General features: G+C 38.5%; 2 protein-coding genes, 1 long non-coding RNA gene and 2 other non-coding genes across 7 annotated transcripts; 4 read left to right on the plus strand and 1 right to left on the minus strand.

The window, feature by feature from the left end:
* Positions 1-179: 179 nt before the first annotated feature.
* On the plus strand, positions 180-1901 carry LOC127650979 (uncharacterized). Of its 2 annotated transcripts, none has more exons than XR_007971489.1 (6): positions 180-244; positions 509-551; positions 732-790; positions 1114-1242; positions 1424-1479; positions 1673-1901. It is a non-coding gene; the product is annotated as an uncharacterized LOC127650979 (long non-coding RNA). The 2 variants fall into 2 exon arrangements; XR_007971488.1 differs by having other exon boundaries at positions 1678-1901.
* On the plus strand, positions 975-1041 carry LOC127651112 (small nucleolar RNA SNORD52). Its single transcript, XR_007971511.1, has one exon. It is a non-coding gene; the product is annotated as a small nucleolar RNA SNORD52 (small nucleolar RNA).
* Positions 1286-1350, plus strand: LOC127651113 (small nucleolar RNA SNORD52). Its single transcript, XR_007971512.1, has one exon. It is a non-coding gene; the product is annotated as a small nucleolar RNA SNORD52 (small nucleolar RNA).
* A 1499-nt stretch (positions 1902-3400) lies between the features above and the next one.
* On the plus strand, positions 3401-8602 carry LOC127650512 (uncharacterized). 2 transcript variants are annotated; one of them, XM_052135968.1, is made up of 3 exons: positions 3401-3894; positions 4476-5458; positions 6990-8602. In XM_052135968.1, the coding sequence occupies exon 2, from the start codon at positions 4489-4491 to the stop codon at positions 5431-5433; it is 945 nt and encodes a 314-aa protein (XP_051991928.1). In that variant the 5' UTR covers positions 3401-3894; positions 4476-4488; the 3' UTR covers positions 5434-5458; positions 6990-8602. The 2 variants fall into 2 exon arrangements, with proteins under 2 accessions (XP_051991928.1, XP_051991929.1); XM_052135969.1 differs by lacking the exon at positions 3401-3894 and adding an exon at positions 3952-4365.
* A 492-nt stretch (positions 8603-9094) lies between these two features.
* Positions 9095-13782, minus strand: LOC127650526 (E3 ubiquitin-protein ligase PPP1R11-like). Its single transcript, XM_052135987.1, has 3 exons — positions 13404-13782; positions 12025-12133; positions 9095-11752 (listed from the first exon to the last, which is right to left on the minus strand). The coding sequence occupies exons 1-3, from the start codon at positions 13479-13481 to the stop codon at positions 11571-11573; spliced, it is 369 nt and encodes a 122-aa protein (XP_051991947.1). The 5' UTR covers positions 13482-13782; the 3' UTR covers positions 9095-11570.
* Positions 13783-24115: the final 10333 nt, after the last annotated feature.

The raw sequence follows: 24115 nt of genomic DNA on the forward strand, positions 1-24115 counted from the left end.
AAAATATGTATTTTACTCAAACACAAACCTTTAAATAGTAAAGCTAGTATGTGTGTTTCACATCAATTACCCAGATATATATTTACATCAGCAACAAATGTGTCTATATTTCTGTTCAGGCAGATTTTTTGCTACCCTGCCTGCAAGCAATGGGACCCTTTACATTTGCTCGCCTGCGCTCTGTCTGGTCTTTGCCATGCTGTCTGTTGACAGTGGTGCAGTGCAGTGCAGTTTAGTTTGTGAGGTGAGGGAAAACGTCTTTAATTTGGTGCTTTTACCTACTATCTATCACTATATATTTTTAATTTTTAAGAAGCGTCGAGACCCGGTAAGCTAATGCTGACTCGCAACCTGCAAATGATTACTTTATCATTTGCGCCAACGGTCTCGCCCATGTGTTTGAAGTTACCTCTTAGACCTTTGAGCACTAAGTTTAATCCTATTTGACCTTATTATTTTTGTTTGCGAATATTTTCTTATCTTGAGTGTTTTTGTTTGTGTGTGTTAGATCAAACCACAAAGAAATGGATCCAAGCTGCAAGAATTTGGGAGTAAGAATGACTTCTTATCATTGTTTATTATTATTGCGTGTAATGATGATTCATTAGACTAGAGTCTCTGAAATAGGCCTACACAATGAAGCTCTTTACAGTTCACTGAACACGTGCAATGCCACAATTAGTATTTCAGTAATCTGTCTTTGATGTCCTTACATTTTGAAATGTTTATAGGCTGTATGGGATGAACGGAAATTACCAGGCAGATGATACCAATAGTTGAAATCCAGTGGGTAAGCAGTTATTTCTATTGCATGTAACTTGGCAAGTGTGACCCATGATCAGCTCTGAAAATTTAACTTTTTGTTTTCAACTATGGATTAGAAGCCAACATAGTTGGCATGGAAAGTTCTACAGCATTTATTTTTATTGAGGTTGGTATGGTTTCCTATCTGTGCTGACCTTCCACCGGTGATGTGCAATGATGATTCTTTAGACTAGAGTCTCTGATGACAACATGAAGCTCTTTACAATTCTCTGAGCACATGTTCTGGTAAAAAATATATTTTATTGGAGCACTTCCATTTTGCTTGACATTGGCCATTTTATTTTCCAGGATGCCATAATTGCAAATGGCTTCAACTAAGGTTGAACTTACTATTGTATCAACTAAGATTTTCAACTGTGGATTTGACACCGCCATTGGTGGCATGGAAATGTCTCCGGCACATGCATCCATACTGAGGTTGGTATGGTTTCCTATCTGTGCTGACCTTCCACCGGTGATGTGCAATGATGATTCTTTAGACTAGAGTCTCTGATGACAACATGAAGCTCTTTACATTTCTGAGCACATATTCTGATAATGAGAATATAGTTGTAACGGAGCATTTTTTGTTGTTGACATTTGCCATCTTATTTTCCAGGTTAACAGGAAGCCAAAAGGCAGTGTTGTGTTAACATGACAGAAGATGAGGATTGTGTAAGTACTGCTCCAGCAAACCTAGGGTATTATCAGTGTTAATGATGATTGCGTTGTTCGGTTCCACTGAAAGTCAATGATGTTACTTTCTCGCGGCGCACTGAAACCCTGACAGTAAAGTGAATTTTTTTTTTTTTTTTATTTATTTTTTTTTTTGCTTTGAAATCTAATACTTGTTTTCTTTTCTTTGAAGGACAGGAGTTCAAGTCATGGCAAAGTAGTTGTGACCAGCATGCAGGATAAACTGTTGTGATGTAAACCTTTGGATTCAATGTTTGTAGTCTGTATGTCACTACAAGGAGAATTTGTGGAAAAACTTGTATCATTCAGTTTAAGCAGTTTTGTATACTCATTTTTGTTTATTGATTACATAGTGATGTGAAATTTCTGTCTATAATAAACACTTTCTGGTCTAAAATAAACTTGAGACTTTATCTTGATTTTGAGATGCAGGTCCAAATTTCTGCATAAAATTAAATCCCTTCATTTTGTTTGTTGCTGGGTGGTGGTTCAAATGTTAGTGCAAACACTTTTAGTAGAACATGGCATTCATATCATGTAGCTGATTTACCTGGCCACACCTAAAAGCAACACCTTGTGAGTCATGTCACTGGCACAACACAAACCAAATCTATTTTGATTGCCTTAAAGGAATAGTTCACCCAAAAATGAAGGGATAAAAAGCTTGTTTATTCACCCTCGTGCCATTCCAGATGTGTATTACTAACTTCTGCAGAACACAAATTAAGATTTTAGTAGGATATTTCAGCTTTGTAGGTCCAATATATTTGAATGGTGACCAAAACTTTGAAGCTCCAAAAAGCACAAAGGCAGCATTAAGGTAATCATCAAATCACTTTATTGTCACTACTGTGTACACAAGTGCAACAGTAGGTGAAAGTCTTGTGTGCAGTTCCGAATCATGTGATTCTAGTGGATTAATAGTTGTCTTCTGAAGTGATCTAATCAGTTTTGGGGTGAGAACAGACCTAAATACAAATTTGTGACTATAAATCTTGGCATTAGCAGTCTCCTTGGTGATCAGGAGTTCACATTCTGCTGTTGCTAGCACTTCTCACATGCATTAAGCACAAGGAAGTTTAATCGAGCTTGAAAGCAAAAGAGTTATTTTTTGGTCTGTTCTCACCCAAAACCAAATAAATTAAGACATTGAGTAAACCACCGGAGTCATATAGATTACATCTATGATGCCTTTATGTGCTTTTTGGAGCTTCAACATTTTGGTCACTATTCACTTGCGTTGTATGAACCTGACATGACCCTCCAGCATGACTGCCATCAGCCATACTGCTCGTTCTGTGCGTGATTTCCTGAAAGACAGGAATGTCAGTGTCTGCCATGGCCAGCGAAAAGCCCGGATCTTAATCGCATTGAGCATGTCTGGGACCTGTGGGATCGGAGGTTGAGGGCTAGATCCATTAACATGACTGTTCATTTTGTTAATTTGAACTTTGTTCAGGATGCATTATGCCATTTCTGTTAGTCACTTGTCTGTGAAACTTCAGTTTATGTCAGTTGTTCAATCTTTGTTCATACAAATATTTTTTACATGTTTAGTTTGCTGAAAATAAAAGCAGTTGCAAGTTTTTTTTTTACTGAGTTTAGATGAACTTAAACATTGTGTTAAGGCAATAAAATATTATCAAGTACAGAATATTCTCTATGAAATTCGAAGATTTTGTATTTATTTTTTTTGCTATCAACAAATTATTGTAAAAAGAAAAGTCACTTTAATTAAAACTTTCTGCCATAATATTTTTTATTTTAGATCGTGTTAAATAATTATCTTCATCCCACTACACAAACCTTTGATTATTTCCATCTATGTTATTTTGCAAAGGACTTTTATTATGATTTATCAGGCTGCTTCGCGGTCGCTCTTGTCTAGAACGTGGATTTTACTTCACGCTGCTGGACGTACTTATTCACGTTTTAAGTTACTGCCCGCCCATTAAAACACATAAACGTGCAAGTGGACACCTTCAAAATCAACAGACTTCAATAGTTTACATGCACTACCACAAAACAGCGCGAGTAAAAGGTCATCGGGTCAGAGATGACATAATGCAACCAGTGCGTTACCAGGCGGAGTAAACACAATAGACGTGTTTCTCCAAGTGTTACGGATATTTCAGTTTAGCAACGGCGAGAATATCTTGGAATTACCCTGGATTTAATTGTAGCACTCTTTCGATGTGTTTACTTGTTCGCATTGTTTACATTCGACCATATTTTTACCGGTTGCAGGTGAACAAAAGTGTGAAGCTGGCCTCGATAAGGAAACTCGACCGTTTTTGCGACTAAAGCAGAGCGATCGTGATGTTTGTGGGACGAAGCTGGAAGAGTTGTCTGTCAATGTCTATAAAATAAAGATTTCACATCTGTACATTGCAGGTATGTCTAGTAGTCGTTCGGTTGTGTATCAAGCTGAATTTAATCGCGTATAAAGTGACGAGTTCTTGTTCAGACGTGTTTACAGAAGCCGTTTCGCCTGAGGAAAATGTTTTAAGAGCCACCTAATGTACAACATTAAGTACCACTATCACGACGATAACTTTTACATTTAAATATATTAACTTACCTACGCGTTTGTTTTATTACGATATTTGACCGGGTGTGTCCTACTTGTTTGTTTCGGTTTAATTTGCTCTAAAGCAACAAACACGCCTTAATTCAGGTTTGTTTAGATATCGTTGCTCAGGTGCCATTTAAACGAAGTCCATTGACATTGACTTTTTACGTGTTAGATATTCTTGTGGTAGTGTGAAACTTATTAGTACTCCTTTTTTTTTTTTTTTTTTTTAAACAAACTATTTGGCATTTTGTAGAATAGTTACACCATTAGTAGATTAAGGGCACGTTATGGTAATTACTGCTTTGCACTACAGTTAATAATTGTGTAGTTACTTTATTAATACACTAGCAATGTTTTTTACGTTTTAGCTCATTCACTTTTCCCTTTGTGCATTCTGCAGTACTAGTACAGACATGACAGCTGTTGTAGGTCGAGTTTGGGGGTGGGTAAGTCCAGCCAATCTATACTCCACCTGGGGCAGCAAGACCAAGCCAGAAAAACCCTTGACAACTGACAGTCAGACCAAAAGCAGGTGGGGTTTATGGGGACTCACTTCCTGGATTTGGAGGAGCGAGAAAGCCAAGAATGACCAAAAGCCACTGACTGAGGAGTTCTGGGAGACAGAGGAGAATGTGATGCCTTTGGAATTAGAAGAGCTGGGGGCGATGAGGCCTGAGGTTGAGACCGAGAAAGTGGCTTCCCAAAGCCCCTCACGCTGGTGGAGGAGGATGCTTCCATCCAGCTACTTTTATTGGCCCAGATGGTCAACATCCACTGGACTCCAGCAACGGAAATGTGCCGGGTGGAATGAAGGCACTTGGGACGCTGATGAAATCGACGGGGAGTCAGACTACGGGACGCCTCCACCATCTCCCACGCCTCTTTCTCATAAGCAATCAGCATTCCAGTTCTTTTCTCGCTCATGGATGGGAGAAATTCTTCCAGAACACTACGAGATTTGCTTTAATTTCCTCCGCCACCTATTTGACCTCTTTGTAGTGGGCTTTCTAAAAACAGTGTCTCATCCCACCAAGATCGTTTTGGATGTGCTAGGAGTGCAGGGGGCCCTGAAACTGTGGCTCCATGGTATGACCCTGTTCTTGGTATCGTCTGTCGGGATGGCTGGACTGCTTTGGACAGTACAGGAGTTCCTGCTGCAGTTTGCAGTTATCTATGGGATTGTGCAAGCTCTGGTCATCTCCGTTAGTGTACGCCAGAGTGAAACTGTGGAACAGGGGGATGATGGGAAAGGTGGCGATGAGATCAAAGAGGGTGAGGAGGAGGAGAACACATGGGAGCAGAATGAGCCACAGCAGTCCACTGATGAAAGCAATAAAGGAGTTAAACTAATGAGTTAATTTAAAGAGAAAATGTATATTTTGGGTAGGTAGTTATTTCTCCCTATGAAGCTTGAGTGTGTGTGTGTGTGTGTGTGTGTGTGTGTGTGTGTGTGTGTGTGTGTGTGTGTGTGTGTGTGTGTGTGTGTGTGTGTGTGTGTGAGTGTGTCAAGGAAATGGCTTTAATATAATCTAATTAGGGCATATGTTAAAGGAATAACTCACCCTCATGCCATCTCAGATGTGTATGACTTTCTGCTGTTGTACACAAATTATGATTTTTAGAAGAATATTTCAGTTCTGTAGGTCCTCACAATGCAAGTGAATGTTGACCAAAACTTTGAAGCTCCAAAAAGCACATTAAGGCAGCATAAATGTAATCCATACGACTCCAGTGAGTTAATCTATGTCTACAGAAGCAATCCAATCACTTTTGGGTCCAAAAGAGTTTATATTTCAGTCTGTTCTCAACCCAAAAAGATTGGACTATTCCTTTAAAAGCTTATCTTATTGGGAAAAAAGTCTTAACTAACCCTTCTGCAAATTACAGTTTTTTTACAAGGCATATTTATTGAAACATAGCTCAGCTGGTTGATATTAATGTTCTATCCTTTGCCAAAGGGGAGCTATTTAAATCTTTCAGCTAGAGAAAACAAGCGTGACATTTTCAGAGTGCTGTGAAACTAACTTGTTCCCCCAGTGTGACTGTGAATTACATGCATGTAGTCTGTAAATGATACATTGCCATTGTCTTTTATGATTTGAAAATTGAGTATTAGATATAGTTGCTGGGTGTAAAGGCATAGTTCTGTGCAAAAATGATAATTCATCATCTAAAGTCATAATTTACTCACCCTAATTTTGTTCCAAACTAGTATCAATTTCTTTCTTCCATGAAACACAGTAGAAGATATTAGAATGTTTACGCTGCACTTTACCATACTGTGAATGTTAAGGTGAAAGGGAAAGAAGCTGTCAAGCTCCAAATGTTTTTTTTATAAAAAAGTATCATAAAAGCAACGTAAATAAAATTGCATTCGACTTGTGCACTATATTCCAAGACTTCTGAAAACATTTGTCAACTTTGTGTGACAAAAGATGATAAATAAACAGAACAGATGAAGAGACTTGCCCCTCCTTTACTAAACAAAATAATAAAAACAAAACAACGCAAATGTCTGTATCACAATGAGGCACTTAGAGTGGAAGTCAATGTGGCCAAACCGTAAATGTTACAATACTCAACGTTCACTCAAGTACAGCCACAGGATGTAAACAGTATGCGTGCTAACATGATTCTAGTGTGATAAAATCACTTACTAACCTTTTCTGTGTAAAGTTATATCCAATTTGACAACTTCGTTGTCATGACAACATAATACTGTGAACACTAAACGCCTGTAAAAATGACGATTTCAAAAACTATACAGTTCAAATAATACATGAGCATAGAATTGGAGCAAGATAATAAATAGCTGAAATTGTGTTACGTAGAACACTTAAACATATGGCTTCCTCCATTTCAACAATCATAATGCCATAATCTGTCTTTTACAATTTCTCTGTCTTTGTCATAGGTTGCTGATATTTGCTCATGGTTCAAGATCTTTGATTTAAGATTTGGCCACTTCAACACTGACCAAAATAGACAGCCACCAACACTCCAAAAGGCACTAATGAGTGATTGAAGTGAACACCAGCACCCCTTGATGTCCACACGTGAAAGATATTTTATTCCCTCACATTAAAAATACAAGTTTTGTTTTTCCAAACGCTGATTTATAACGTAGGTCACCAGCAGAAAGGAGAAATGAATGAGAAAAGAATTACTAAAATCCACCAACAGCATGCCTCATCCGTACTGTGGCTAAAGACAACTGCTGCAAGACACCCTGCACAGTACACATGGAGAAAGACGTTAACTATGAATCAGAAGAACCATGTACAGAACTGAAGAACCAGCACTGATTGGTTAGGAAATCTCATCAAGTCTATTAAAAAACTGTTTTTATTTGAATACTGAGTGATTAGTCCAAAGGATTTTCCAGTTAGCTAAACTGATACAGACATTAGTTGTTATGAAACATTTTATATGGTGATTAACAGCTTTGCAACTCCACATTATGTGGACTCAACATCTGCATGTGTCACTTTATTCGTAGTTTATTCAACCCTTTTCTCTAACTGTGTCTTTGGATGGTTCATTTCCATTCTAAAATCACATATACTCTTACTTTTAATGGATTGAGTCCATTATAACTCCCATCAGTAGGTGACTGGATACAAAAAGATTCTTAAGCCACTCCATAAACCGTAAACTTGAGCACTACATTACTGTGTAACATGCTGAATTTTATTATTATTCATTTATAAGTGGTTGCACAGTTCGTTTGATATAGCTTCTTTGTGGTTTGGCGTATTCCATTATAACCATTCTGTTTGATGTGCAGTATATTTATGTTTGCGCCATTACAGCATTAACTGCATCTTTGGTCAATTTCAAATGTATTATTGTTCTTCCTTGCTTCGTTTATATTTCAGATGATTATCATATTGTTTTGAATGCTTCTGTTGTGCCACACAATACCTGTTACATTAGCCAGTTCAGAGGGAATCGTGGGTAAAGACATTAGAAGGGATTTTGCACATCTGTGTACTGACAGAATATACTGTACAATACTTTGTTGTACATTTGTGTCTTACGCTTGCAAGAATAGCTTTCTTTTCCTTAATGTGTTCCACATGCTTTATCTATGCATGATTAGCACAATGATACTCTTAAGCAATGGAAAGCTTTTAACTTGTGACATGCTTTTATTTTCTTCTGAATGCTGTTTTCTTGCACATACGTTTGTGGTACTTGCACATAAGTTTTTGGATTTTTCATGTCAGTTATTTATACATTAAGATGTAGTGCGAGAAAAGATTGCTCACCACTACTTTGAGCAATGCAGGAATACTCATAGGTTCTTTGAAAGTCGTGAGTCAGTTGAAGTGCTAGCCACTGCTGAAATCAGACAGCTGTGATTTTAAATGTCTGCTGTATCGTCTACAATGCATTGCAGCTCTATGGCCTGTCTGAGAGGAGAGAGGTGGATGTACATTTATTAACTTCTACAGTTCTTAAGTGTTGTACACTGAGCCTTTAATAGTCCGTACAGCTGAACTAATAATAAATGTCCTTTTTCCACAATCAATATTTTGTGTCTGGGGAATGTATATTGAGGTGCATCTCATGAAACCTATATAATAATAATAATAAAAAATGATAAGAAAATGTAGGTCACTGGACATAGCACATTGCACTAGGTCATTATTTCCATGACTGTTAAAAGAATATTCTGGTATACAAGTAAACTCAGTCGACAGCATTTGTGACATAATGCTAAAACTAAATATAATTATAATAAAAAGATTACAGTAAGAAACTTACAATGGACGTGAATGGGGTCAGTCCATAAACATTAAAAAAAAACATACTGTTTCAAAACTATAGCCACAAGACTAAAACGTTATACACATTAACAAAGAAAATAATTTCACTCGTTTATCACACAAAAATGTTAAACATCATTATTAAAGGAAAATACTTTTGAATCTTGATGCTATATTCAAACTTGCGTCGCCCATGTGAGCACCACAGCTCAATGTGATGGAGTACATGCACTTGACAGTTATGCCACGGCTCCAACATACGCCGTAAATCCAATATATTTTTATTATCTTCTGACATTACACATAGGTGGTTTTAAATGTTTATGACAAAGCTGCTGAATAATGTATAAATAGAATCACTAAATAAATGGACATTACATTAGTATAAAACATAAACAGGATTAGAATCAATCAGAACAGACACAAAGTTAGGTTGCCATTGTTGAAGCATTTAATAGATATAAACAATATTATTTAACATCTGTTCATGTTAAATCCGCTCTATGACCTTTGCTGTATGTACATACAGATGCATTTAATAACAGATGTGAATGCTGAAATACAGTTCAATGTGGGAATGAACTGTAAACTGACATTAAATATGTGGGACCACAAAGGAAATAAGAGAATTTTGGTCTTGGCTAGCATTCGGCCATGCACTTTCCTGTGATCTTTATACAACACGGTCCACCACGTATTGTCCGTTTACACTTTAAATCTCACATCATATCATGCTCCTGATAGCATGCACCTTTCCCATTTTCAGCTGTAATGAAGTGTCCAAATACGTGTATGCCTATTCCAACCATTTATATACATTAAGATTAAACCTGTGGTTTATTTTCATTTCTGCCCCTGTCTATCGTGAGACATACTTGCATAGGGACTTTGATCTTTTCATTTTTCAAACACATTACAACTCGCTGTTTACTTGTAGTATTTTGCTCACTTCTGATCCATCGATCAAGATGGTGTTCTGAAACATTCAGACATGGAGAATATAGAACTACAGATGTTTTTTAGTGCTCTTGAGATGTGTCCCTCCACAACTGACAGATGGTAACATTTTAAACATCAATGTTTTTCTATGTACATACTGAGTCTTTTATTAATTGTAAGATATTTGTCTGATTGTCTAAGGGAAGTCAGTCTCACTGGCATAGCAGAATAGCATGCTAACTTACTACTCTTGCTATCTCTGCAGGTACAAACTGTATATCCTGTTCACAGTTTTCATTCGCCAAAGCGCGCCGTATACAACAAAGCACGCTGTATTCCACATCGCTCTGACTGGCAAAAGGTCAAGATATTTTTACACAAAATAAAATTAAATATGGAAAATACAAATATTATGTCCAAGAAGATAATTGGAGGTCATGGGACAACAGCGTAGCATACTTTTGTTTAAAGTGGGTTTTTTTTTCACTTGCTATTTAAAAAAAAACAACTATTAGCAGTACAGTGTATACTGTGCAGTATTGAATTCCAAACATAGTGATGACTTATGGAGATGATTTAATGTGCCGTATAAAAATATTCAAAGGGATCTGAGTAATCTCAACTCATATATATATATATTTTCTTTTCATTTTCACCTTAAGTATTCACTATAGCAAACAATACATAGTTACATTTGAATTTTCCCAAGTGATGTAGTGATATAAAGCATTACTGTTGCTAGAATTGTGACAGCGAGGTAAATTACTGTTTATACTGCATTTTGTTGAACTGCGATTTGATTTTGAAGTTTAGATTTAACAAGGTATAAGCATTCAATACAAGCTCCATCAGCAGCATTAGTGGCATAATGTTGAAAGACATGAAAATAATCATTTTGAATCGTTCCTCGCTTTATTTAATAAAAGCACAAATCTGGGTTACAGTGAGGCACTTACAATGGAAGTAAAAGGGGCCAATCCATAAACATTAAAATACTCATTATTTCAAAAGACGTAAACAATAGGTGTGTTAACATGATTTTAGTGTGATAAAACCACTTCCTAACATTTTCTGTGTAAGTTATAACTCATATTACAACTTTGTTTTCATGACGATGTAACTTTGGTAAACCCTGTGATCCTGGTACTTTCTCACACTAAAATCATGTTACCTTGCATTATGTTTATGTCTTGTGGCTATACTTTTGAAACAATGTGCATTTTTTTTATTTATGGACTGGCCCCATTCACTTCCATTGTAAGTGCCTCACTGTAAGCACAATTTTTGCTTCTTTTTTTAAACAAAGTTTAAGGGTCTAATTTATTCTGTGGTAATCAATATTATGCCACACATGCTGTCAATTGAGCTCAACTTGTATTGAACCCTGAACATTCCTCTACGTTCTGCTAGGTTTAATGAATTCAATCTGGCATCATAAAAGAGGCCTTTGTTCGTGGACACAGAACTGGTAAGATTGTTCAAGACAAACAAATAAATATACTGAGTTTACAAAAAGAAATAAAACCAATGTCTATGTACAACAAATTCACATCTTCTGCAGCAGTCAAATTGCAAAATAAAATAAAACATCTTCCCATAGTCATCATATTAAAGACTGCAGAGAAAACTAATCACATTTCTCTACAAGCTTTCATTCATTGAAAAGCTTTTGACACCCAATGATGGTGTAATGTAATTCAGTGTGAGTGAGGATGAAGGATTATGAATGTAGTGCCCACTCTGACCATTACCCTCCAAATAAACTCTCCCATCCTCATAAACGATTAGTGAGGGTTAGTTCCCCCAGAGCTGGGGGGCACCGTGCTCCCCCCACTCTCTCTCTGTCCATGGCCTCCTCTTCCATGTCCAAGAATGCAATGTGCACTTCCACAGCCTTCCTCGTCATCTCCTTCACTTTCCGAGGAGGACTCACCAAACTGTCGAGGCTTCTCGTAAACACAGCAACCTGGATGAACATATCAAAGGACTTTAATATAAATGTCACTGTGAAAGGAGAACAATTACCTATTTACAGAAAACAAACATTCACTAGATTGCGTTGTCTGTTTTTTCAAACTAGGTTTTAAAGGTCAGCTATTTTAAAGCTGCCTCCAATTGGCCCAAATCTGCCTGTGCTTCACAAGAATAAAAAAAACACTGTTAAATATTCCATTAAAACTCATAGTCTAACCATTTCTAATCTATACATCCCACAAAACAAGCACAATTGAGACTCACACTTTGAAGACCTCCTGCCCAGATGTTCATTGTCCACTGTGTCACTGGACCACTCCACTTTCTTCTCGGTCTTTCTTTTCCTGAGCTTGATGGTCAGGCTTCTGCCCTCCTGAAATGACACAGAATGGGGTCATATTCCAGGTATTATAGTGGAAATATGAATGCATTCATTATTTTAATAATAATGCTGATTCTTCATCTTTATACAGGTCGCTATACAGGTGTACAGGTGTATGAATGTAATGTTACAGTATGATTGCAGAAATGTTCCCAGTGTTTAGAGGTTAGGAACTTCAGGGGAACGTTAGGGGAGCCGTTATGCATAACCAAGAACAAATGTTTAATATATTTTTTCCTCTCTGGCTGTGATTTTAGAAAGCCACTGATTGTAAAAAAAAAAAAAAAACAGGATTTTTAAACGTGTGATTAAGTGAATGGTGACCAAAAACATGAAGCTCCAAAAAGCATATAAATGCAGCATAAAAGTATCCATGAGCCTCCAGTGTTTTAAATCCATGTCTTCAGAAGAGATATGATAGGTGTGTGTGACAAAACAGATAAATATTTGTACAGATCTCTTCAGAAGACATGGATTAAACCACTGGAATTTTGTTGATTACTTTTAAGCAGCCTTTGTGTGTATTTTTTAGCTTTAAAGTTCTGGCCACCATTCACTTTCATTGTATGAACCAACAGAGTTGAGATATTCTTCTCAAAATCTTTATTTGTGTTCTGCAGAAGAAAGTAAGTCATATACATCTGAGATGGCAGGAAGGTGACTAAACGAGACAATTTTCTTTTTTGGATGAGCTAAGTACCATAGTAATACCACGTCAACATACACAACAAGCTTTTGAAATACACAGTGTTTTTAACAAGACAAATCTCACAAATAAAAATGTACTGTAGCCAAAAGTATCATGGTAATACTAGTACCGTATAAATATTATGGTATATATAAAAAAAAAAAATCACTCAGTGCCATGGTGTAAAAAAGTACCACGGTTTTGCCATCTGATACCATCACTGTACTATGGTATTGATATCACAGTGGTTAATAGGGCATTTTGCCGGAGACAGTGGATAACATGGTACATTTCTGTACAAGTGCATATTTGTCACAAGATAAAGAAACATAATACACTGACAAACTAGATAACCACACGACTCTTGTTGTATATGATTAGTAGACAGGCCAAATGCTGGTAATGCTGGTACTCGGTGTATATAATCACTAACGTTAACTCGATATGCTAGAATACAGTATACAACAGTCTATCACAACAGCGCTTATGTCTGTCAGCTCTCACTTATTAGAGATGTATTATTTTAAGGGGCTCGTTTAAGTTCTGGTGTTTGTTGTAATGAGGGCGGAATACCTGCTGGGGAGGCGGCGGTGTGCCAGTCTGAACGGTCTCCGTTATTGTCTCACTCGTTGTACCTGAAACCTCCGACATCGCACCGATCAAACCCGAATACAACCTCTCAAGCGGCGCACGGTCGCTTTAGATCGACGACAGTTTGGTCTAAATGTAGATTATATTAAAAAACGAGACTTCGCTTCCCTGTCGGCTTGCGTCAAAATGTCGAGGTACAGTCTGTATGAATCTAAGATGAAAGTATTTCGGACGGATCTATTTACGGACGGACCTCTTACTTAATATCGGTTGCGTTTCGAAACCTTATAGGCGGCCTACTTACACTTTATTAATGATGTTTCGTATGACACTGAATCTTCGACGCACGTATCGAGCACGCAGCCGCATCAGGGCGTGTTTTCAGTCACGTGATCGATGACAAACGAAGCCTCACTTTCTGTCGGAATGTTCGAACCCAGACATGGAGTTTCATTTACAAACACAACTTTACACCTCACCAATACCTTATCTGGAATAATAAGGACATTATTTTTAAACTATTTTCCTTGAAAATTGGTTTCGAAATAATTCTGTTTTGGTGGACCAATTATTTAACACAGATGGCCTTCCTTTTGCTTATAAGGAATTCATGGCAAAATATAATATTCCCATACCACAAAGGGAATTCGCAACTATCTTTGCTGAGATTTCTTCTAAAATATGTATGTTGTTTAAACAGCAAAAAATATTAGATTACCAGCATCTCCCACCTCTCTCACCAAATAACTCCCTTGTAGCATTGGGGGGGGGGAGTCAGGCCCCCCATCTGAGGGTTGCTTGCCCCCCCTAAAATATCATTAAAATATGTGTATTGTAAATAATATAATGATATATTCTTAAAATAATTGTTTAAGAAATAAAACAATACAAATGCAAACAGGGCAACAACAAAAAAAACCTTGGTGTCCCCTTCAAAAATTGCTCTTGAGAATTGTTATGTTTATTGTCCCGTCCCCCAACATTTTGATGAAATTTTCGCCCCGTAGGTCAAATATGTTTCTCCTGTCGGTACAATAATTATAACAGATCTATAAGAGCCATTTTCCAGCAGGATGTTGTTTCAAGACCAAATGTAATTGCATATTGGTGTCAGTTTGTGAGTGATGTTGACTGGAAAAAAGTCTGGCCAAATCGCTGTCTCTTAACAAACAAGGTTAAAGAAGTGTCTTTTAAACTCCTTCACAGAATATACCATGTTAAACATTATTTAACAAAGTTTAAAAAAGATATAGATCAAAGTTGTAGCTTTTGCCAGCAGAAACCAGAGACAGCTGTTCATTTATTTTGGCACTGCCCTTATGTGTTTATTTATGTTTTTGGCAAAATCTATTTGATTTTATTGTTGGAAATGTTGATGAGAATTTTACATTACTTTGGAAAGATCTTTTAGGTATTATTGTAAACTCCAAAGATAAACAAACCCACACTTATTTTATATATTTACATTTACATTTTACATTTATTCATTTTGGCAGACACTTTTATCCAAAGCGACTTACAAAAGAGAAGAAGATGTTTGCCAAGAAAACATCCCCCACACCATTACACCACCACCACCAGCCTGCACAGTGGTAACAAGGCACGATGGATCCATGTTCTCATTCTGTTCTTGAGCGAAAACATGAGCGATTCATCTTAAGGAGTCAGTGGTACGAAAAGTGCCCCATTACAAAGTTTCACTATCATCAGAATAGTATATATATATATATATATATATATATTTTTTTTTAATGTGTGTAAGTGCCGGTAGGCCTCCCATCGAGGAGGGGGCGGGGGAGACAACTCTCTCCAATATTTTGAATTTGGACTGCAGTACACATTTTAAATGCTTGATGTCAATGTTACATGCTAAGACATTTCAGAGATTTTTTATGAGAAAGCAAATGCCAAGAAGAATCCTGAATGCACGCAAGGTAGTAGTATTGTTCCTTCCCTACCGAGTTTGTTGAAACTTGGTCTGCATTATCATAATTTCAATGAATTTATGTTATTAAAATATACAAACATTGTTTTTCCCTATAGCTTCTCGTAAGCAGAGGGTTGATGAGGCATTGGTCAATGTGGTTATCAAAGACTGCAGCCATTTACAGTGGTTGAGGATGAAGGTTTAAGGGGGCTCAACTATGCTCTGGACCTACATACTGCCAACCAGGCATGTGAGTATGAATACAGCAGAGGCCATTTTAGATTTTGATGTATAACCTTTATTTTACCATTATTTTATTGTTGTGTTCTTTAGGCTTTAAATAAAATGGTGGCTTCAAAATACACTCACCTAAAGGATTATTAGGAACACCTGTTCAATTTCTCATTAATGCAATTATCTAATCAACCAATCACATGGCAGTTGCTTCAATGCATTTAGGGGTGTGGTCCTGGTCAAGACAATCTCCTGAACTCCAAACTGAATGTCAGAATGGGAAAGAAAGGTGATTTAAGCAATTTTGAGCGTGGCATGGTTGTTGGTGCCAGACGGGCCGGTCTGAGCATTTCACAAGCTGCTCAGTTACTGGGATTTTCACGCACAACCATTTCTAGGGTTTACAAAGAATGGTGTGAAAAGGGAAAAACATCCAGTATGCGGCAGTCCTGTGGGCGAAAATGCCTTGTTGATGCTAGAGGTCAAAGGAGAATGGGCCGACTGATTCAAGCTGATAGAAGAGCAACTTTGCCTGAAATAACCACTCGTTACAACCGAGGTATGCAGCAAAGCATTTGTGAAGCCACAACACGCACAACCTTGAGGTGGATGTGCTACAACAGCAGAAGACCCCACCGGGTACCACTCATCTCCACTACAAATAGGAAAAAGAGGCTACAATTTGCAAGAGCTCACCAAAATTGGACAGTTGAAGACTGGAAAAATGTTGCCTGGTCTGATGAGTCTCGATTTCTGTTGAGACATTCAGATGGTAGAGTCAGAATTTGGCGTAGAACAGAATGAGAACATGGATCCATCGTGCCTTGTTACCACTGTGCAGGCTGGTGGTGGTGGTGTAATGGTGTGGGGGATGTTTTCTTGGCACACTTTAGGCCCCTTAGTGCCAATTGGGCATCGTTTAAATGCCACGGCCTACCTGAGCATTATTTCTGACCATGTCCATTACTTTATGGCCACCATGTACCCATCCTCTGATGGCTACTTCCAGCAGGATAATGCACCATGTCACAAAGCTTGAATCATTTCAAATTGGTTTCTTGAACATGACAATGAGTTCACTGTACTAAAATGGCCCCCACAGTCACCAGATCTCAACCCAATAGAGCATCTTTGGGATGTGGTTGGGAGCTTCGTGCCCTGGATGTGCATCCCACAAATCTCCATCAACTGCAAGATGCTATCCTATCAATATGGGCCAACATTTCTAAAGAATGCTTTCAGCACCTTGTTGAATCAACGCCACGTAGAATTAAGGCAGTTCTGAAGGCGAAAGGGGGTCAAACACAGTATTAGTATGGTGTTCCTAATAATCCTTTAGGTGAGTGTATGAGGATGCAAAGAGAAAGGCCAAGGCTCAGTAGGAAAACGTTACTGCTGTGTCTCTCACATCAGATATGTGGACTTCAATCAACATGGATGCATACCCAGCCATAACCTGTGATGACAGTTAAAAGCTGACCACTGTCTTGTTGGGGATTGAAAAGACACGCTGCTGAAAATATGGCCCTGGTGAAAAATGGAGTGGGCAATCAAGGACTAAGTGAAGTGCCTTGTCACAAATGCTGCAGCAAACATGATTGCTTGTGCAACATTTCTGCAAGTGAGAGACGCAATCTGCATTGGCCATTAACACAATGATAAAAAATCTTTTGATCAGGTTCCTGCTCTTTGTGACATCCGGAACAAAGCGAAGAAAGTGGCCATATATTTTAGAAGCAGCACTACTGGCAGAGAAATGTTGACCCAGATGCAGCAGGAGATGCACAGACCAGGTCTTAAACTGGTCAATGAGGTGGAAACACACTGGAACAGCACTTTTCACATGCTTCAATGCCTGCATGATGAAAGACAGACTGTGGAGGCATCCCTTGCCTCACTTAAAACTGACATCACTCCACTTCATGTACAGGAGGATGAAGCCATAGAGAAAATTCTGTGTGTTCTCTCCTCATTCCACCAGGCCACGGTAGAGATGTCTGAGGAAAAACAAGTGTCTGACTCCAAAGTGATGAAAATGATTCATTATTCTGTACAGGGGCAACAAATCAGGTATTTATTTAGCCTATTCATTAACAATAGTAATGTTTTGGGGGTGACTTAGACTGTTGTTTTATATTAGACTGTTACATAATTAAATACAGTATAATTTAGAAATATTATTTTGTTTATATGTATGTACTGTATGTTTTTATTGCAGCTTTGAGTGACCCATTGTTTTATTTCATAGGTTAACCATAGACATCTCAAAATAATTAACTGAAAACCTCATCAGGCATCTGAGGGAACACATCTGGAATAGGGAGTCGCTGAGCATAATCATCATGGCTACTTTGCTGGTTGCAAGGTTTAAAACCTTGGGTTTCCTCAACCAGAATAAAATGGCAGAGGCTGTCAAAAGCGGAATGCGCCAATATCATCAGGACCGAAGACGAAAGACCATTGACAAGCACTCTGTCAACAGAACTTCCATCATCAACTCAACAGCCTACAACAAGCTCAATTGTTTATTTATTATTGCTTTAAAGAAAAAAATCATAGTAATTGTAGTAATGATTGTTGACTGTTGGTGTATGATGAATTCAGTTAATGTACATGTACCATTTAAGTTATTTTCCCTTCACATTTCTTTGGTGGAAACCTGTGCCTCTGTTGGACAGTGCTGTGGACCAGAGCAAACACAGCTCAAATGCCACAGCTGATGCAATACCCGAAGTTGATAGATTCCTTACAGAGACAAACATTCAAAGAGCCAAAGATCTACTGGGATATTGGAAAATTATAAAAACACGGGTACCCAAATCTTTACACTTTGGCTCTGCAGTTTCTTTGTACACCGGCCTCCTCCTCTGTACCCTGTGAGACAGCTCTTACTTCTCAATACAAATAATAAAAACTTCTCCATCCCCCTCTGCCATTCCCACAATTACATGAGCACTATCACTACCAAGTCTCATAAACACATTGAATAACCAGAAGATCCCGTTAAACAATATGTTCTTATTCACATGCGCGTACTTTAAATGGATTGATCATGTTGTCCATTTCAAACTTTTTGTGTTGGTCTTCTTTCATTCAAACATATTCAATTACATTATGAAATACACTATCACACAAGTAGTATAGAGAATAGCAGTAATTACAGCCCAAATACTTGCCATATGCAACTATGTTAGTTATATTTATATACTTTATTCTATTACATTAAATTGGCACTTTTGGCTAAAAAAAAACCAAACACTTTTCAGAGGCAAGAAATCAACACGCACGCACGCATGCGCACACACACGTTCGGCTTTTCTTCTTCTTCTTTCGTTTATTGGCACGTTGCATTCTTAGTGCATATCGCCACCTACCTTTGCTGTTATGCAGTCATGATTTCTTATGATCAGATTTTCCTTATTATTATTATTTCCTTTGCTTCTTTCTCACATATTCATCCTTATTTACTTTTTTGATGCTCCATCTCATTCCATCTCCTGTAGCCCGCCTGGCGCTGCGTGTTCAGCTCCTCCAGACTGGACTATAAAATCTAGAATAGATCAAACCATCCTTATTCTATACTAAACCCTTTCACTTAATCCAGTATTATACATATATTTCATTAATATTCTATATCCTTCTCTATCCTTATTAAACTCATAACCTAACAAATATGCCAAATCCATATTAACCTTCCCTCTTTCATTTAAATATGATATCAATTCCTTCCTTTCCTCATCATACCTTTTACAATCATATATCACACGCTCCACTGATTCTTTCTCCCCACAATTCTCACATAAACCTGTCTCATGAACTCCAATTATAAAGAGCGATGCATTCAATCTTGAATGACCAAGTCTCATCCTAGTCATAATGACCTCTTCTTTCCTATTTATGCTTTTCTTAGTATCTACCGCCCCTTATTATCTGTATTCCATTTTTCCTGCCACTCTTTAATAATATTTTCCTTAATAATAGTTTTAACTTCACTTTTACTTAATGGAACATTAAAATCTATTTCTTCCCTTTTTAAAGCATTTTTTGCTAATTCGTCAGCATACTCATTACCAGCTACTCCTACATGCGCTGGCACCCAACAGAATCCAACTTCTACTCCTTTCCTTTGTATTCGCCATATTAATGAAAATATTTCGCACATCAAATCTTCTCTAGAAGTACAATTAGTAAATAGTGATGTTAAGACAGAAGCAGAATCAGAGCATATCACTATTCTGTCTGGCTTTACCTCCTCTACCCATGTTAGTCCTATTATAATAGCTACCATTTCAACAGTATATATTGACAATCTAGAAGTTAATCGTTTAGATATTGATATTTTGAACTCTGGAATATACACTCCTATTCCTGTAATCCCTGTTCTTGGATCTTTAGATCCATCAGATAAATGTTCAAACTTGCATAAAAACTTTCCTTTATGTACTTATTAACTTGATACTTAATTATACCCATTTCCTCCCATTCCCATTTCTTATCTAATATTCCTAAATCAATTTTAACCTCAGAAATAATCCAGTTCGGAACCTCTCCCCATACAGGTGACACACTACATTCAATATTTGCAATCTGATATTTCTCTGTTAACTGATTTATCTTCCATCCATATCCTCTCTCGATTCTACTTAAATATTCCCAACAATTATTTAAAACATCTTCAGCTATATTTCCTCCAGTGTAACTCTTTAAAGATGCCCAAAATACCAAAGACAATTTCTCTCTCCTTAATTTCAATGGCATTTCATTCACTTCTACTAATAATGCATTGACTGGAGTAGTTTTAATTGCTCCTAAACATAATCTAAGTGCTCTATATTGAATTCTATCTAGACTTTTTAATAGTGATTCTGAAGCTGCCCCATAAATTATGCATCCATAATCAATAGTACATCTGATCAAGGCTTGATATATTGTTAGCATTGAATCTCTTTCTGCTCCCCATTCTTTCCCAGCTATTGCCCTCATCACATTTAAGATCCTCCTGCATTTTTTATCAATTTCCTCAATATGTTTTTTCCAAGTGTATCTCCCATCTAACCACATTCCTAAATATTTAAATGTTTTAACTTGTTCTAAAGGTTTCCCATACAATACTAATTCATTATCCTTAAAATCTTTTTTTCTACTGAATATCATATAACATGATTTACTAGTTGACATTTTAAAACTCCATTCTATACTCCATTCTTCCACCTTTTTAATAGCTGTTTGCATACCTGACATCACTTGTTTTGTATTTCTTCCTCTCTTCCAAATAGCCCCATCATCAGCATACAATGCACATCCCACACCATATCCTAAATTGTCAAAAATATCATTGATCATGATATTAAAAAGAATTGGACTTATAACACTCCCTTGAGGAATACCATTTTCTGCCTTATAAATTAATGACTGACACCCTCCCACTTGAACTACAAATGTTCTTTCATACAAAAATTGGGATAACCAATTATACATATTCCCATCTATTCCTATCCTTGATGCTTTAATTAACAACCCTTCTCTCCATACCGTGTCATACGCTTTTTCTATATCAAAATACACTACTGCCATAATTTCTTTCATAGCTATTGTCTTCTCTACTTCATTACTGACCTTGATTAATGCATCCATGGTTGATCTTTTACCTCTAAATCCACATTGATACTTACTCAATTTACCCTTTTTCTCTAGATCATATGTTAATCTATGAACTATAATTTTTTCCATTAATTTACATAAGTTTGAAGTCAGAGCAATTGGACGATAACTTCCTGGGTTAGTTGAAATTTTTCCTGGCTTTACAATAGGAATTACTACAGCTTTCTTCCATATTTTTGGGATAATTCCTTCCATCCATATTTTATTATATAGCTCAAGTATCTTTAATAATATACTATCTGACAAATGCTTTATCATTTTATAACTTACTCTATCAACCCCAGGAGTGGTATTGGCACATTTATGTAATGCTACTTTCAATTCTGTAAGTGAAAACTCTGCATCCATACAGCTCTTATTGCTATTTCTTTTTTTCATTATATCAGGATTTTTGTCTAAAATTTCCTTTTTCCTTATCTCATATTCTTCTCCCAATTCTATTCTATGTGCTCTTTCTAAAACCTTACCTAACATGTTTGCTTTATCTATATCTATTACTGCAACTTTGTCTTCTTCAATTAAAACTGGTATTAGAGTAGCCTTCCTTCCTTTCCCACTCATATTCCTTAACATATTCCATATTTTATCCATAGGAGTATCTTTTCCTATGGTAGAACAAAATTCTCTCCATCCTTCTTTCTTCGCATTCTTAATTATTCTTCTTGTTTTAGCTCTTGCTTTCTTATATTCCACCAAATTACTCATATTCATATTTTCCCTGAGTTGTTTAAATGCCTTATTTCTTTCTTTAATAGCATTACTGCACTCTTCCTTCCACCATGGCATATTTTTGTTTTTCTGACCTGACCTTCTTTGAGGTATATATAATGTTGCAGCTTCCATTATTATATTTGTAATTGAATCACAAAATGTTTCTACTGAATCTTCTACCACTAAATCTTTATATTCTTCACAATGCTTACTAAAAGAATTCCAATCTGCCTTCTCATACAACCATTTCTTTTGTAGAACACATTCTGGATTATTATCTATATTTATTTTACAAATAATTGGAAAATGATCACTTCCAACTGTGTTCTCGCTATTTACTTTCCATTCACATAATTCAGCCATACCATTTGATATTAATGTTAAATCTATACTCGATACCGTATCTTCTGCTACATTATACCTAGTACCTTCTCCTGTGTTTAAACATACTAATGATCTATCGTCCATGAGCTGTTCTATTACTTCCCCATTATAATCTATTGTGGCAGCGGGGGCGTGGTCAAGCGTCCGTCCGGGAGAGAAAAGCGGTAAGGGCGCTTACACCTGAGCTAGATTATGTCTAACACCTGTCTCTAATTTCAGTGAGAACGGGGAGAGCGGCATAAAAGGCAGCCAGAGGGCCTCCATGGAAGAGAGAGAGTGACATAACAATTACTGTGTTTGTGTGTGGTAAAAGCTGACTGTTTAAAAGTGCTCTGGGCACGTTGTGATTAAGAGAGAGAATAAAGAACCTCACCTCTGAGCCGCTGTGTCAAGTGTCATCCCTCGGAGGAGGTCGTTACACTGGTGCCGAAACCCAGGAAAATTACTTTCCAAGCATGGAGCAAAGTCGCCCCATAGAGTCCTCCCAGCTGGCAGAAGTCCTCCAGTCCCTCGCGACGCTGCATCAAGGCCACCAGCAATCCCTGCTTGAGCTCTGGCAGGACCAAGATCGCCGGTTTTTTGAGATCATGCGGGCTCAGGCAGAGGACCGGCTCGCCATCCTGAACCTCCTCAGCCAGGAGACGGAGCCGGCCACACCCGCGACCCCGGACACCAGCGCTACGCTTCCCCCGCCCACGTTACAGAAGATGGGGGCAGCAGATGATCCTGAGGCCTTCCTCGACTTGTTTGAGCGGACGGCGGAAATCTGGGGCTGGCCGCCCGAACAGTGGGCAGCCCGCCTAATTCCTCTCCTGTCCGGGGAAGCTCAACTCGTGGCACAACAACTGCCGGCAACAAATCTCCTGGTTTACTCTGACCTGAAGAGGGCCATTCTGCAACGGGTCGGTCGGAGCCCGGAAGAGAATCGCCAGCTCTTCCGGGGCATGAAGTTAGAGAAGTCCGACCGCCCGTTCGCGTTTGCTCAACGGCTCCGGGACGCCTGTCGGCGGTGGCTGCTCGCGGGGGGCCGCGACGTCGAGGGAGTCATCGATCAGGAGGTGCTGGAACAATTCGCGCAACGGCTGCCCAGGAGAACGGCGGAGTGGGTCCAGTGCCACCGCCCGCCGTCGCTGGAGGAAGCTGTTCAGCTGGCGGAGGACCATTTGGCGGCGATCCGGAGGGCAGACGAGCCTTCTTCTTCTCTCTCTCTCTCCCCTTCCCTTGTGTCTGCCCCTGCCCTCGCCCCCTCCCCTTTGTTCTCTCCTTCTGTTCTCTCCCCAGGGCCCGTTCCTGCCCCGCACAGGCGTGGAGGGTTCCAGAGACCAGTTTCCCAGCCTTGGGAGAATGTACCCTCCCATTCCCCATCTTTCAGCCGCTCTCCCCCTCAGGTGGGGGCGCCCGCCAGCACAAGTGCGGCCGCAACGCCTGGGCCGGCCTGTTGGAGGTGCGGGGACCCGGACCACTTCCGGGATCAGTGTCCGCTGATGGAGGTGGGGACGGTGGTGCGGGTCTCCGACGTCCCACAGGCTGCCCCCTATCGGGCTGGAGCATACCAGATTACGGTAAGGATCAGGGGGGGTATTTACCGAGCTTTGCTGGATACCGGGTGCAATCAGACCACCATCGCTTGGTTCAACCCGGGGCTTTGGGTTTAGCTAAACTGGTGAGGGTGAGGTGTGTGCATGGGGATGTTCACAAGTATCCCATGGTGACTTTGGCGATTAAATTCAGGGGAAAAAACCATAGTGTGGAGGCAGCGGTTAGTTCCCGCCTCACC

Source organism: Xyrauchen texanus, chromosome 10 (genome assembly GCF_025860055.1).
Source record: "Xyrauchen texanus isolate HMW12.3.18 chromosome 10, RBS_HiC_50CHRs, whole genome shotgun sequence".
NCBI lineage: Eukaryota > Metazoa > Chordata > Actinopteri > Cypriniformes > Catostomidae > Xyrauchen > Xyrauchen texanus.

Coding starts and splice junctions, on each gene's coding strand:
- LOC127650526 (XM_052135987.1), bottom strand. CDS start 13,481: ATGTCGGAGGTTTCAGGTACAACGAGTGAGACAATAACGGAGACCGTT. Junction 12,134..13,403: donor CACCGCCGCCTCCCCAGCAG/GTATTCCGCCCT, acceptor GTGTCATTTCAG/GAGGGCAGAAGCCTGACCAT. Junction 11,753..12,024: donor GGGCAGGAGGTCTTCAAAGT/GTGAGTCTCAAT, acceptor ATGTTCATCCAG/GTTGCTGTGTTTACGAGAAG.
- LOC127650512 (XM_052135968.1), top strand. CDS start 4,489: ATGACAGCTGTTGTAGGTCGAGTTTGGGGGTGGGTAAGTCCAGCCAAT.